The sequence below is a fragment of the Anser cygnoides genome, chromosome 13 (genome assembly GCF_040182565.1).
Source record: "Anser cygnoides isolate HZ-2024a breed goose chromosome 13, Taihu_goose_T2T_genome, whole genome shotgun sequence".
In the NCBI taxonomy this organism is placed as follows: Eukaryota; Metazoa; Chordata; class Aves; order Anseriformes; family Anatidae; genus Anser; species Anser cygnoides.
The window spans coordinates 20,259,723-20,271,933 of NC_089885.1; the positions used below are offsets into that span (position 1 = coordinate 20,259,723).

The 12,211-nt window shown below is 49.1% G+C and overlaps 1 protein-coding gene across 2 annotated transcripts; it reads left to right on the plus strand.

Moving 5' to 3' along the window:
• Positions 1-5,488: 5,488 nt before the first annotated feature.
• CYSLTR1 (cysteinyl leukotriene receptor 1) lies at positions 5,489-11,046 on the plus strand. 2 transcript variants are annotated; one of them, XM_048076321.2, is made up of 2 exons: positions 5,489-5,573; positions 8,921-11,046. In XM_048076321.2, exon 2 carries the CDS (start codon positions 8,965-8,967, stop codon positions 10,000-10,002), a length of 1,038 nt encoding a protein of 345 aa, XP_047932278.1. In that variant the 5' UTR covers positions 5,489-5,573; positions 8,921-8,964; the 3' UTR covers positions 10,003-11,046. The 2 variants fall into 2 exon arrangements, with proteins under 2 accessions (XP_047932278.1, XP_066860935.1); XM_067004834.1 differs by lacking the exon at positions 5,489-5,573 and adding an exon at positions 5,654-5,746.
• Positions 11,047-12,211: the final 1,165 nt, after the last annotated feature.

A 12,211-nucleotide genomic window follows, 5' to 3' on the forward strand; every position in this document is an offset into this window, starting at 1 on the left:
GAAAAGAGCCCTGGCTTCTCAGCACATCAGATAAGAACACCACAAGGAGCATCGTGTTGTATAACTGAGGGGCTCAGGTCGCAGCCTGGGGAAGGCACGCACCAGGAGCTCGTGGCAGGGCTGAGCAGGGCTCATTGCCAGGGGACTGAGACCACGTCAGATTAAATCCACAAGGAGAGCATAAGGCAGACATACGGGAAGATCTGCAGCAGTGGGTAACAACCGGATCAGAGCAAAAGCAGATCCGTGTGGCGGTGTGTGGTGCACAGCTCATCTCTCTGACCAAGAACGTGAATTATTTTCAGCCAGTTCCACCAGTGACATCCAGGGAATGAGAAGAGGTAACTATTAAGGCCCGAACTGCTGCTATTTCATAAAACTCCCCTGCGTTACCTTCCATGATAACTAATCAAATATCTGTTCTAGAAGCAGAAATACAGAACTGTTGTAGATGGACACCAGTAGCTGCAAGACCATCTTTTAATTAATTCCTGCAATATAGGTCCCTTTATCTGAATCTCAGATCAAAACAGCCTACATAACTATGTCATCATTTTTCAGAGGTTTTTCTCTTTAATTTTTCCTTTTAAACAAGAAAAAAAGTTTGAGCACTTGAAAGTTCAAAGAACGGAAATTTCTAATATCGTTTCCCCTGGTGATTTTAACAAAATTACTTTGCATATCTGTTTATCTGTGCTCATCTTTCTCATGTTGGGTGTCTCAATTTCTGTTGACTTAAATTCTCAAAATGCAATCACATAGTCCTGCATTAGTTGCTAGAAGAGACAAAATGTTTATCTGTTGCTATGTTTCCATTAAATGCCCCTGTATATTTTGATTCATAGCTGATTGTTTCAGTCATTTTCTGTTTGGGTTGGCATTCGCTCCCCTGACAGCTTCATCGGTTGACAAAGCCCGTTGCACGTTTCCATCGGCAGGCCCGGAGGTGTGTGTTTGACCATCAGCACGGCTTGCAGCCTGCTTCTCCACTCCCTTGGACCTTGAGTGGGCTCGTGAAAGGCAGATTGGTTTGGACCGGTCGATATTTTTCCTAAGAAAAGCCTCTGCTGCAAGCCAACCAAAATCGAAGCCAGATGGCAGGGCCTAAAATGTTATTCAAATGTCAATAGATGAGCACGATCTCTGGTACTCTGCGGTAATTTACTTGACTTGTAATGTGTCATGGGTAATTATCTGGCCATCTCCAAATACGTAACAGCAGTGTATATCAATAGAAGTACTAGATAAATACAGTTTTCATTACGTGTGAAGTGCCTCTTATCAACGTTAAGATTTAATAATGCTCATAAATTTGCCTTTTGATTTATAGTTTTCAAAATTTGCAAGTGGTGCAAGCCCAAAAATATTCTTGGTGCCAAAAATTCATGTATTTTTATGATGTTTTTAACATTCCCTTTCCAAAAGGAGAAAGCCAACTTGCATATACTATTTCTGGCCTTTTGGATTACTTTCTAAAATAAGAGTAAAACAAAATTTCCCCATGAGATATGTTTTCCAGCGTACAGTTGAATTTCCCAGGGATCAGTCTGTTTTCTCACCTTTCTGAGCAAAACAATTCTGGTAGTTCATGTAACCTGAAAACTCTGCTATTGAAAAATCAACATCAGAGGATTCATGTTGCCTCAACATCGCAGGTGAGAAAAAGTATAATAAAAAATCTCTGACAGACTACTTTTATTCTTAAAAGTTTGCATGTCAAAAATATATTTTCTCACAAAAAAAAAAAAAAGAAAAAGAAAAAGATTAAGAAGCAATAAATCTAATGTTCCTACCTGAAACAAAACTAGCAAATCGAAGCACAACTTTTTGTCAGTTTGAAAGTAAATGCTAATTAAATTTACCTGGGCAGACTTCCACTAACCCAGGCTACAAAGCCTAAATCACTGCTGACCTGCAGAGACTCTGACACCCAGCTCCCCACTATGGGACAGTAAGTGCACCTTAGGTCTCTTCCATTCTCGAGGGAAAAATAAATAAAATTAAATGATAAAATATTACTTGGGGCAGATTTGTGTGTAATTCAAATTTTGCATTAGTTCTGGCAAAGCCAAGAGAATTAAAATAATTTCCCAGCTCCTGACAAGCCAACGGAAACACGTTCTGCTGCTTTTGCACGAAACCATCAGTCACAAATGAGCGCTGAATAGTCCTCGTTTCTTGAGTGGTATGTCTGCAGGGTGACTTGTGGAATGATGGAGACACTGCTTAGAGAAAACTATCTCCCCTAAAGCACTCACTTGCTGCATGTGCAAAACAGGAAGAGGAAGTAGCAATTGGCTCTGCCAGGACAGCCTCTCTTGAAAGCGGGGCTATGCTGTTTATTACAGGCTGACAAGTTGGAACCATTAAAAAAAAAAAAAAAAAAAAAAAAAAAAAAAACAGACACAAAACGCAACAAACAAAAAGGAAACCCTCTTTTTCAAATATGCAGTCCAAGAGTCTTTGTGACTCCTTTAACTCCCCACCTTGTCGAGGTGGTTAACCACACGAAGGGCTTGGGGCACTACCTGCGAGATGCCGTCACCTGCCATCAAAGGCGGCGAGACTCAGAGGCGTTTGGCACAGACAAAGCCTTCTGGTTTGCATTTTGAATAGAAACCATGTGAACCCTGTCGTCTTCAATGAAGCAGAAATAGCCTTCTTCCCTGGCTTCCCCTTCTGCCGTTCCTCCGAGCGGCCAGTCATCCCCATCCCTGCCTCCTCCTGAGAAGAGCTTCGTGTGTGCGAAGTAGTAACACAATTCTCCAAATATTTAGGCTAACAATGATGGGATTCTCTGAATGCTGTCCTTGCGGTTATTGCTGACTGTAATTTATTTTATTTGTCTCAGGAAAGCCCGTGAGGATCTTGGAGCAAGTGCATTATTCCAGAAAAATATTAACTGGAAGCAGTGCTGAAGTCATCCTATTGTCTTGGCCAGCTTTGCCTACTCTCAGCCCTCGTTCTATGAATGAGTGGTTTAACAGGCTATATTTGCAATAGGATACCATCAACAGCTTCACGATCTGAGTCACATCCTATAGGGTCTAGCCACAGTAAGAGATGGTCCCCAGGAGAAACAAGTCCAAAGCGAAGCGGAGCTTGCTGCCCTCTGTGCAAGATTCAAAGAGAAGTCACTGCTTTTGGAAAGTCCCATGAGAGGAAAGAAGCCGCTAAAAAGATTTTTGCTTTGTCACAAAATACCGTCTCTCTGATTTCTCCTTCTTAAATAGCCGGTGTGAAAGCAGTTTCCAAAGCTAAGGAGCTTTCCAAGCAGGCTGCAAAGTATTTATTATGTGACACTTAGGTCAAATAATCAAGGGCTGAGCGTCTTCGTCGCGATGCTGGGAAGGAGTCCGGTGCCTGCCCAGAGCTGGGAGCACTCAGAGTCCAAGACGAGGAGGTGAGGCAGGGACAGTCCATGCTAAGTGCTGGCTCACCTTGACCCCGAGGTGTGACCGGGCTTCTCCCGCATCGGGATGTTCTCAGGACAGATGCACAAAGCCCGTACCCTTCAGTCGCGCCTGATCCCACGGCCCTGTGAAGATGGACTGTTTAAATTTCTGTTGTTGTTAATTAATAGTCATCGTTATATCAGTAAAAATCTTTCCCACAGGCGAAATTTGTCATATCTAGGCAAGTCCTTTGGGTGAAATACTGACAGAGCTGATTCCCCAGACGCAGCCACCACTTGCACAGAGACCTGCTGACTCTAGAGGAAACGCGAGCACTTAGCATCACCAGGGCTGCTGGGAATGCCTGCAGCACCACTCGGCTCTCCGAAATGCTCCGAGGCCAGAATTCATATTGTCACTTAGTTGGATCAAATGTCCATCGACTTTGAAGGAGAGCTAAGAAATCACCTTATGCCACGTTAGCAGTGAAATGACAGGTTACAGCTACCTTTGTTCATCCCGACTCCTGCAGCGCCACCCTCCTTCTCTCACTGACCTCCGTCCCTCTCCCAAAATGCCCTACAACTCTCCTCCCTCCTCTCTATCTCCAACCTTCCAGTTCTTGAAAGGAAGGGACAAAAAAGAAAAGGAGAGCAAAGAGAAAAAGAAAAAAAAAAAAAAAGAGAAGAGATAACAAAAAACTGAGTAGTAAAAAGCAGAAGGAATAGCAAAAAGAAGTAGCAAAAAAAGCAGAAGGAATGGCAGAGCGAAGTAATACCAAAATAGGCACCACAACCAAAGCAAGCTACAGATGTGGCTTCGCAGCAGGAGACGGCAGGCAACGGGTCGCCTCGTCTTGGAGGCTCTGGGACCTCCATCCTCAGATGTGTGCAAAACCAGGTGGGACACAGCCCCGAGCAAGCTGGCCTGACACAGCTAGAGCAGAAAGCTGGACTGGAGAGCTCCCAGGATCCCCTCCAACCTGAGCTATCTCGTGGTCCCCTGGTTTGGCTGCTTCTAACACGCTGCCAAGTGGCTCTTGCAGGACGGGCAGGCTTTCCAGTGCCCGAGGAAGGCAGGGAAGGCTTTGGGGGGGAGGCAGCTGCGAGGCGAGCCTCCTGCCCACCCCTGTCGGTGCGGTGCGGACGAGGAGTGCCTTCCCGCGGTGCCCTGGCCTGTCCTGGGCGTGCACAGCCAGAGGTGCCAAGGGCCCACAACAAACATGCAAATCTCTGATTCAACAGCAGGAAATCCTTCTGGGACGTGTCAGGGTGGAAGAGACACAAGCAGAAAAACGGGAAGGAGACGTGGCATCGCAGCTGGGGGGAAGTGGGCACAGCTGCAGGGCTTGGTGCTGCACAGTGTCCAGGCAGGGACGGGCCTCGAATTCCAGCGCCAGATGGACGAGGGCTTTGCCTTTGTCATCAGCCCGTCTGCAAGCTTGTGCTTGTGCTATGTGAAGTAAAACAGTGAAGAACGGAGAATACGAGCATGGTGAACAGCAGCGTGCAGTGACTGCAGTGGCACTTAAACGCCCAGGTACAAAACCGAAACTTGCCGTAGCCGCCTGCAGCTCGCAAGAGGCAAGGAGCTGGCAGAAAGCTGGGAGCAGTGCTGGCACCGAGCTTCAGCAGGGGCTGGCGCTGACCCACGCGTGGGGACGGCGGGGGCTGCAGGTCCCTGTTCAGCCCCAGCTCACCTTGCTCCCCGTCCTCCCCATCTTCCCCGTCCCGTTGCGCTGCGCCCAAATGCCCCCCGTGCCAGGCTCGCAGCAAGCCCTACAGCAGCGATGTTTCCTTCCTACACCAAGCACAGCTAAATTACAGCATGGGAAGCCTTTCGAGCAGGGAAGGGCAGGAACCATCCTGGGGACCCCAGCGAGGGGGCACGCAGAGGCAGGGAGGGGTTCCCCTTGTGCGACCCCCGTGGAGGTGCCATGGGAACAGGAGGACCTGGAGGGATGCGATTTCTGAGAGCAGAGGGCAGCTTTTATGGGATTGCTTGGTCTTGGTCAGTTGTTTTTTTTTACGCCTGTGGCTTTCGAAGCGAATCCTTAATTCCGGGGAAGTAATTTACCGAACGTCTCATTTCCCACGAGAAGCTGAAGCTCACTGCTGAACCGGTGACATTAATACCAGCGGACCTTTGGGATCGGCTGGACGAAAACCACCCTCCCGGGTCCCAGATGGGTTTCGGAGCCGTTCCTGGGCCCCGGGGGGGGGCGGTGGGGAGCGGGGCCGGCTCCTCCCCGGGGCGGGGGGCGGGGGGGGGACGGGGACGGGCTCGCCCCGCTTGAAGGGCGGCCGCTGGGCAGCGCGGGGCGGCGCGGAGCCGAGCGGAGCCGGGCGGCGGTGAGCGGGGCTGGGGGGGCTCCCGGGGGGCGAGGGGCTCCCGGGGGCTGCCTGCACCGCAGTTAAACCGGGGGGGGGCCGAGGGCCGGTGGGGAGGGATGGGGGCGGCGGGGGACGGGGAGCTGCTTCGGGAGGTGCCCCCCGTGCGGGGCTGGGGTCGTTTTGGGGGGGGGGTCGCTCGTTGGGTTGCTGCAGCCCCCCGCCTCTGTGCGGGAGGGAGATGTTTGTCGGGAAATAGCGGCGTGGAGGTGAGCGGCTCGGCGACCTGCTGCTGTGTTAAAGTGGTAAAGGGATGTTTGTCTGCACAGCGAGGTGCAGAGCTGACCCGAAGGCTCAGCGCGGGGTGCTTTTTGGCTTTAGGTGTGCCTCTAGGTGGGGAGCTGTCCGCTGCTTTAGCAGCCCACGGCAGTGCTGCAGTCGTTAACTTTAAGTCTGGTCATGAAGATGTTCCAAACCGTGTTTAGGAAGGTGACCCGCAGCAGGGCTCGGCTGGCCGGGGGGCGACACCTCGCATGGCTGCTGGCTCTCTGCAGCTGCCTTGAGCAACGGCTTCTGCGAGACTCAAGTGTAGTCCCCGGAGGAAGTAAAAGTTCATAAAGCAGCTCCGCACCGCTGAAGGAGTGATCACAGATGTGGCAAAGGAGATTATATAAGACAGTTCATCCAAGGAGCAGATGACGGCTGAGATCTCCTGATTATCTCTCAGGCAGCGGGGCTGTGCCGGCAGCCCCAGGGGCAGCTGCTGCGAGCCCAAACTTCTGCAGGCATCAGCACTGGTGCTGTCCCGGCAGGCAGGGGGGACCTGACCCTAAAGGTGCCCTGGGGAGACCCAGGTCCTTCGCTGTCCGGACCCCCCAGTGCTCCTCTGCGTTTCCTAGCAGGGCTGTCCCCCTTCCCTGAGCTTTGTGTGACACTTGCAGGGATGGGAAACAGCTGAGCTTGTCCACTGGGTTGTCCACGCAGCCTGCTTTGTCCCATTTTCTGCTCATTCTTCATAATAATCTTAACTGCACGGAGACGCTGTCAGATGAAAAACCTGTAAAGTGCAAAGGAGATCATCCCAGCCTCTTAATCTCAAGTATCTTGAATAGTTTCTTATGTCTGAGAAAGAGATGATATGTGATGCCTCGGTAAGTGCAGAGATTTTATCTGTATAGGTTTTCATGAGCTAATTGAGGCTAATGTGTTCCTGCAGCGCACAGCACAGCAGGGTTTTGCTCGGTGGGTCTGCTTGCTAGACATTAAAGCACGGTAAGGGTAGTGGCAGTAAGAGCTTGAATGATGTCCAGAAGATCCTGGCGGATGAAAACATGCAATAGGGATCGTGCAGCTTTTTTTCAGAGAATAAACTACCTGCCACTCCCAAGCAATTGGTTAAAATTACACAAATGTTACCACAAACTTAATTTCATCCCTATCTTGGAGATTTTAAAAAATGATTGGAGTGATGCTCTCATCATAACCTGAGCCTCAAGCCTCCCAGGCGAGGGAGGATGGCAGAGGTCCGGGCTGAGATCTGAATCCTGCCACCACCACACTGGGCTGTGAGATCCCGGGAGGAGAGGCTGCAAACTCAGGTTAACAGGTCCTTTGCAATGAGAAATGCCAGATAAACTTCGTTTATGCAGTCTAAGGTGAACTGTGAATGATGAGGTGTAATGATCTGTGACTTCTGACTGCACTGAGCCTTGGCTGCCTCTCCTACCCAAAGACCTTTGTGCAGCTGCATGGTCTCTTGCTTGTGGCCCCATAAGTGTCCACGAACAGACCAAGAGGAAAAAAAATGTGCTCTCTTGTGCCAGATTTTGCCTCCGCTCCCACCTCTGCAAACTCGCTGGCATCTTTTGAGCTTTAATGTGTTTTGCATGTTGCAGATAATCAGAGGATTGTTTTAAAAGCGTCATCTCCCAAATAGCTGAGACCTGGCTGAAAGCTGAAAGCCTCGAGCACCCCGGAGTAGTTCTGAATTCCCAGTGTATCCCAGAGAGAGGGGGAGAGGCTGAGGGCATCCATCTGCACTAATGCTGCCTGGCTATTTTCAGGGGTGAAAATACGTACCGCTGAAAATCGGTTTTGAGCCTAGTGTGGGTTCTCATTTGAACATAGTGTGGGTTCTCGTTAGCAATCTTGTCCCAGCTGTTGTCTTCATTGTTTTTCTTCAAGTCACAGTATTTCTGTCAGCAGGTGTCTTGCAGTGCTAATCTCTGGGGTTTTAGATGTCTCCAGCTGAAAGTGAGGTTGTGTGTCTGACACATCAGAAATTGAAAAGGAATGGGAAAATGATGCAGGGGTAAAACATCTCTTGCTCCCTCTTGCTGTACTTCAGGAAACCCCGAGTTAAGAACATCCTGTCTCACTGCGCCCAAATGAATATCTGGAGGAAATGGTAAAATTTTCACAAAATAATGACTGAGCCCATCTGAAAACAGATCCCTGGCCGCAGGGTCAGCTGTGCTAACGGCTGTCGGAGCAGTGTGCAAAAGCAAACCCAAGAAGAATCCCAAGGGTACTGATGTCTGCAGACCAAGCAGGCTGTCCTGCCGTCGGAAGCAAGGAGCCTTGCCCCAGCCCCCTGCTCTGCACGCCAGTGAGCCCTGGTGTGTCCTGGCTGCTAGTGATCCTCTGTGTTCATCAGATATAACGGGCAATGTCTTTCCCAGAGCCAATAACTACACTTATTTATTACCGTAGCAAGTTTTAAAAATAGTGCTACCTGTGAGCAGAGGAGAGCAATGCATAATGTGGGGAGCTGACAAGCATCTCTTATCAGAGAGTGCCGTGGCCACCTTTGTTGCCCCTTTCTGCTGTTTTTCTGCTGCTTTAGTTTGCAGGCAGTTGGAACCTCCCGGTATTTTGGTGGAAGGAGGATGCAGCCAGTACTGAGGACGTATGAAAATGTGACCCCCACCTTTATGCCACCAGCTGTAGGTGCCAGCTGTGGAGCAGCGGCTGTGCTGGATCCTTATAATTATGTGTAACTAATTGCGTAACATTGGTCTGTACAGAGCCACGTCCATTCCTAGCTGTTCTGTCCTTTAAGAGAGAGATGATAGGTTTCTTCTCCTATTTTATGATGATATTTTATTTTTGTGTGCTGCTCTAACATAGCTGACTCCAACTGTAATACAGCTAACTCTAATGTAATGATAAGTAACTGATTTTTTTCATCTGTAGGCCTGAAATTCATCGCCAGCCAACCAGTGCCTCCCCCCGAAAAGATGACCGCCCTCTTTGACAACTTGTCGTGCCATCACTCCATTGACGACTTCCGAAACCGCGTGTACTCCACGCTGTACTCCATGATCAGCATCATGGGCTTCGTCGGCAACGGCGTAGTGCTGTACGTCCTCATAAGGACGTACCGGCAGAAGACAGCCTTCCAGGTGTACATGCTTAACCTCGCCGTGTCCGACTTCCTCTGCGTGTGCACCCTGCCCCTGCGCGTGGTCTACTACGTCCACAAGGGGAACTGGTTCTTCAGTGACTTCCTCTGCAGGGTCAGTTCCTACGCCTTGTATGTCAACCTGTACTGCAGCATTTTCTTCATGACTGCAATGAGCTTCTTCCGCTGCATAGCCATCGTTTTTCCAGTCCAGAACATCAATTTGGTCACGGAGAAAAAGGCGAAATTTGTGTGCGTCGGCATCTGGATTTTTGTTACCCTGACAAGCGCTCCTTTTCTGCAAAATGGGACCTATCAACATGGCAACAAGACCAAGTGCTTCGAACCCCCAGAAGACTCTCAGAAGACAAAGCTGGTTGTGATCCTGGATTTTATTGCCCTATTTTTGGGTTTCATTTTTCCCTTTATTGTCATAACCATCTGCTACACCATGATCATAAGGACCCTACTGAAAAATTCCTTGAAGAAGAACCAGGCCAACCGCAAGAAGGCCATCTGGATGATCATCATCGTCACTGCCACCTTCCTGATCAGCTTCACCCCGTACCACATCCTGCGGACCGTGCACCTCCACGTGCTGCGGCTGAAGAGCGCCAGCTGCGAGGACACCGTGTACCTCCAGAAGTCGGTGGTGGTGACGCTCCCCTTGGCCGCCTCCAACTGCTGCTTCGACCCACTTCTCTACTTCTTCTCGGGGGGCAACTTTCGGAAGAGGCTGACCACGTTCAGGAAGGCTTCTTCCTCCAGCATTACGCAAGCGTTCAGGAAAAAGTTCTCCATAAAAGAGAAGGATGATGAACCCTTCGGGGAAAGCCAAAGGGAAAATGGGAACGCCTCCGTGGCCACTTCGTAGAAGGGCGATGCCTTCGGGTAAGATCTCGGATGGGCAATGGTGATCTCAAAACTGTTCCAGGAGACACGAGCAAGGCCCACAAGCCTTTTTCATGATTATATTTGTAATAATAACGGTGGACAGTCTCAGATTTATGCTGTTCAGGTGCAGTGTGGTGGAGCTGACGGCCCCTTCGCCGCTGCTCGGGTGCACACAGCCACCTCACATGGAGGAGGCACCGGCCAGCAGCAGCAAACTGTTGATCCGATGATAAGTTCATGTAAACACGCTCTTCAAAGCCTGTATCGTGTTTGGGAATTCGCTTCGTTTCACAAGTCTGCAAAGAGCGCTAATTCTCCGAGTCAGTGGGAAATGTAAACACAACATTTGCTGGATGCCGCACACGGGAGCTGCTGACACATGAGGAGGGCAGAGTTTTCATTGAATCTTAAAACAGATGCTAAATTATTTACACAGCAGAGGTCAAGATAATTCCTGCCCTGCTCCCAGCTGCTTTGGCTTCGGACTTTGGGTTTCAAAGCGAAGTACATGAGTCAGGCCTGCAGGATGGGTGCCTGGGTCCGTGAGCCCAGCAGTCCCACCCGGACGAGCAGCAACCCCGGCATGCTCTGGTTTGCAGCAGATCTGCAAGGGGGTTGAGCAGCGGGGCGTGCGGCCAAGCTCCTCGGCAAAATTGGCTGTAATGTTAGGATACATCTCCTGTGCCTCGGCTGTGCCTCGCTGCTGCTGAGCGCCGGCTGTTTCTGCAAGGCAAGGGTGGCTCCAGTGAAGGCAGCCAAGGCAGCACGTTTCAGTGTTCCTGCACCTCCTTTGGCTCTGTCTGGTAGGGAGCATCCTCTGAATCCCTAGGAAAATGTTTTTTTGTGGGGTGCAGCTTTAAAATTATGGTAGCTTAACACGCATTTGAAATTTATTTCGCTGGGACTGGTCCTGTAAGTGATGGCTGCAGGGTGCAGGTTATCACTCCAATTCTTCAGGAGTTTTACCCAAAAATAGCCTATTACTATTTTTTTTTTGCCTTTCAAGAGTATTGACTAAGATAAATATGATTTCTACCTTTTTTTTTTTTTAAAAATAGCCAAATATGACTGAAAGGTGGTCCCATTCGGGGTGCTCATCTTGCTGACACCTTGCAGCAGAGATGCAACCCAAGGCACTTGGAAGGATCTGAGGAGACGTGGACATGAAGAACCTGAGTGCCAGGTGTCAGTCAGGAGCCCAGATGAGACTTGACATGGTGTCAGTTTGATTATGGCGTGATGAAAAAACAGATAGGACTCGGTTTCATTTGTAAAGAGGAACTTCCAAATCCTGTCCATAAGCAAACATTCCTGTGGTTTTCCAGTAAATCCACTGTAAACGAAGCAGTTCTGCCTTTCTTTTAGTGAAGCAAAGTTCAGCCCAGGATGCGTGATACATGAGGACAGAAATAGGGTCCTAATCCTACCACAATTCTGTAGCTGGAAGACATGGCTCATAACATATAAGAAATATGTTTTAGTGTTGTGGCATTTATGAAGTTCCTTGATGTCTTAAGTAAAGCAAATTGTTGAAATACTGTAAAATAAGAGTGAGCAGAAGGGTTTGGACTGGGAAGGGGGGGGGTCTGCTTGAGAGAGATTTTTGTTACACCTACAGAGAGGAGTAAGCGTTTGCTCTGCACACCGCAGTCTGCATGTCCTTGGGTCTGCAAAAGGCGTTTGAAAAAGGAAATTCACCCGCAGAGCAATTCGTGGATGGGAAGTTTCAACAAGACCAGAACCATCTTCAGAAAATGTTCAAGATCTACAAAATGTGAAACTGTTCGCGTGGAGGAGCTACAGCTCCCCCGAGCCCCACTGGAGGGCACAGCTCCCAGTGCACTGACGGAACCACATTCTGCTGGGGGAGACCCGCATCCACAAACACTTCTGTTTTAAGGGCAGCACCGAGAACGATAGCTGGGTCCCAAATCACTGAAGGCATTGTGTAACTGTGAACAGAAATCACCGTGATAAACTGAGTTTGGAAATACGTAGAAATAACATGTACCTTCACCAATTTTAAAATATTGTGTACAGTAAAGCTATATATATATATGTTGCAAAGCATTTTTATTGTGCCAGAGATCTTTTTTTTTTTTTCATTGTTTTTATTTTTTTATGAGACAATGGGTATGGCCAGAGAAATGGCAGTGTGTTTGTTTTTTGTATAATAGGAAAGACTGTAT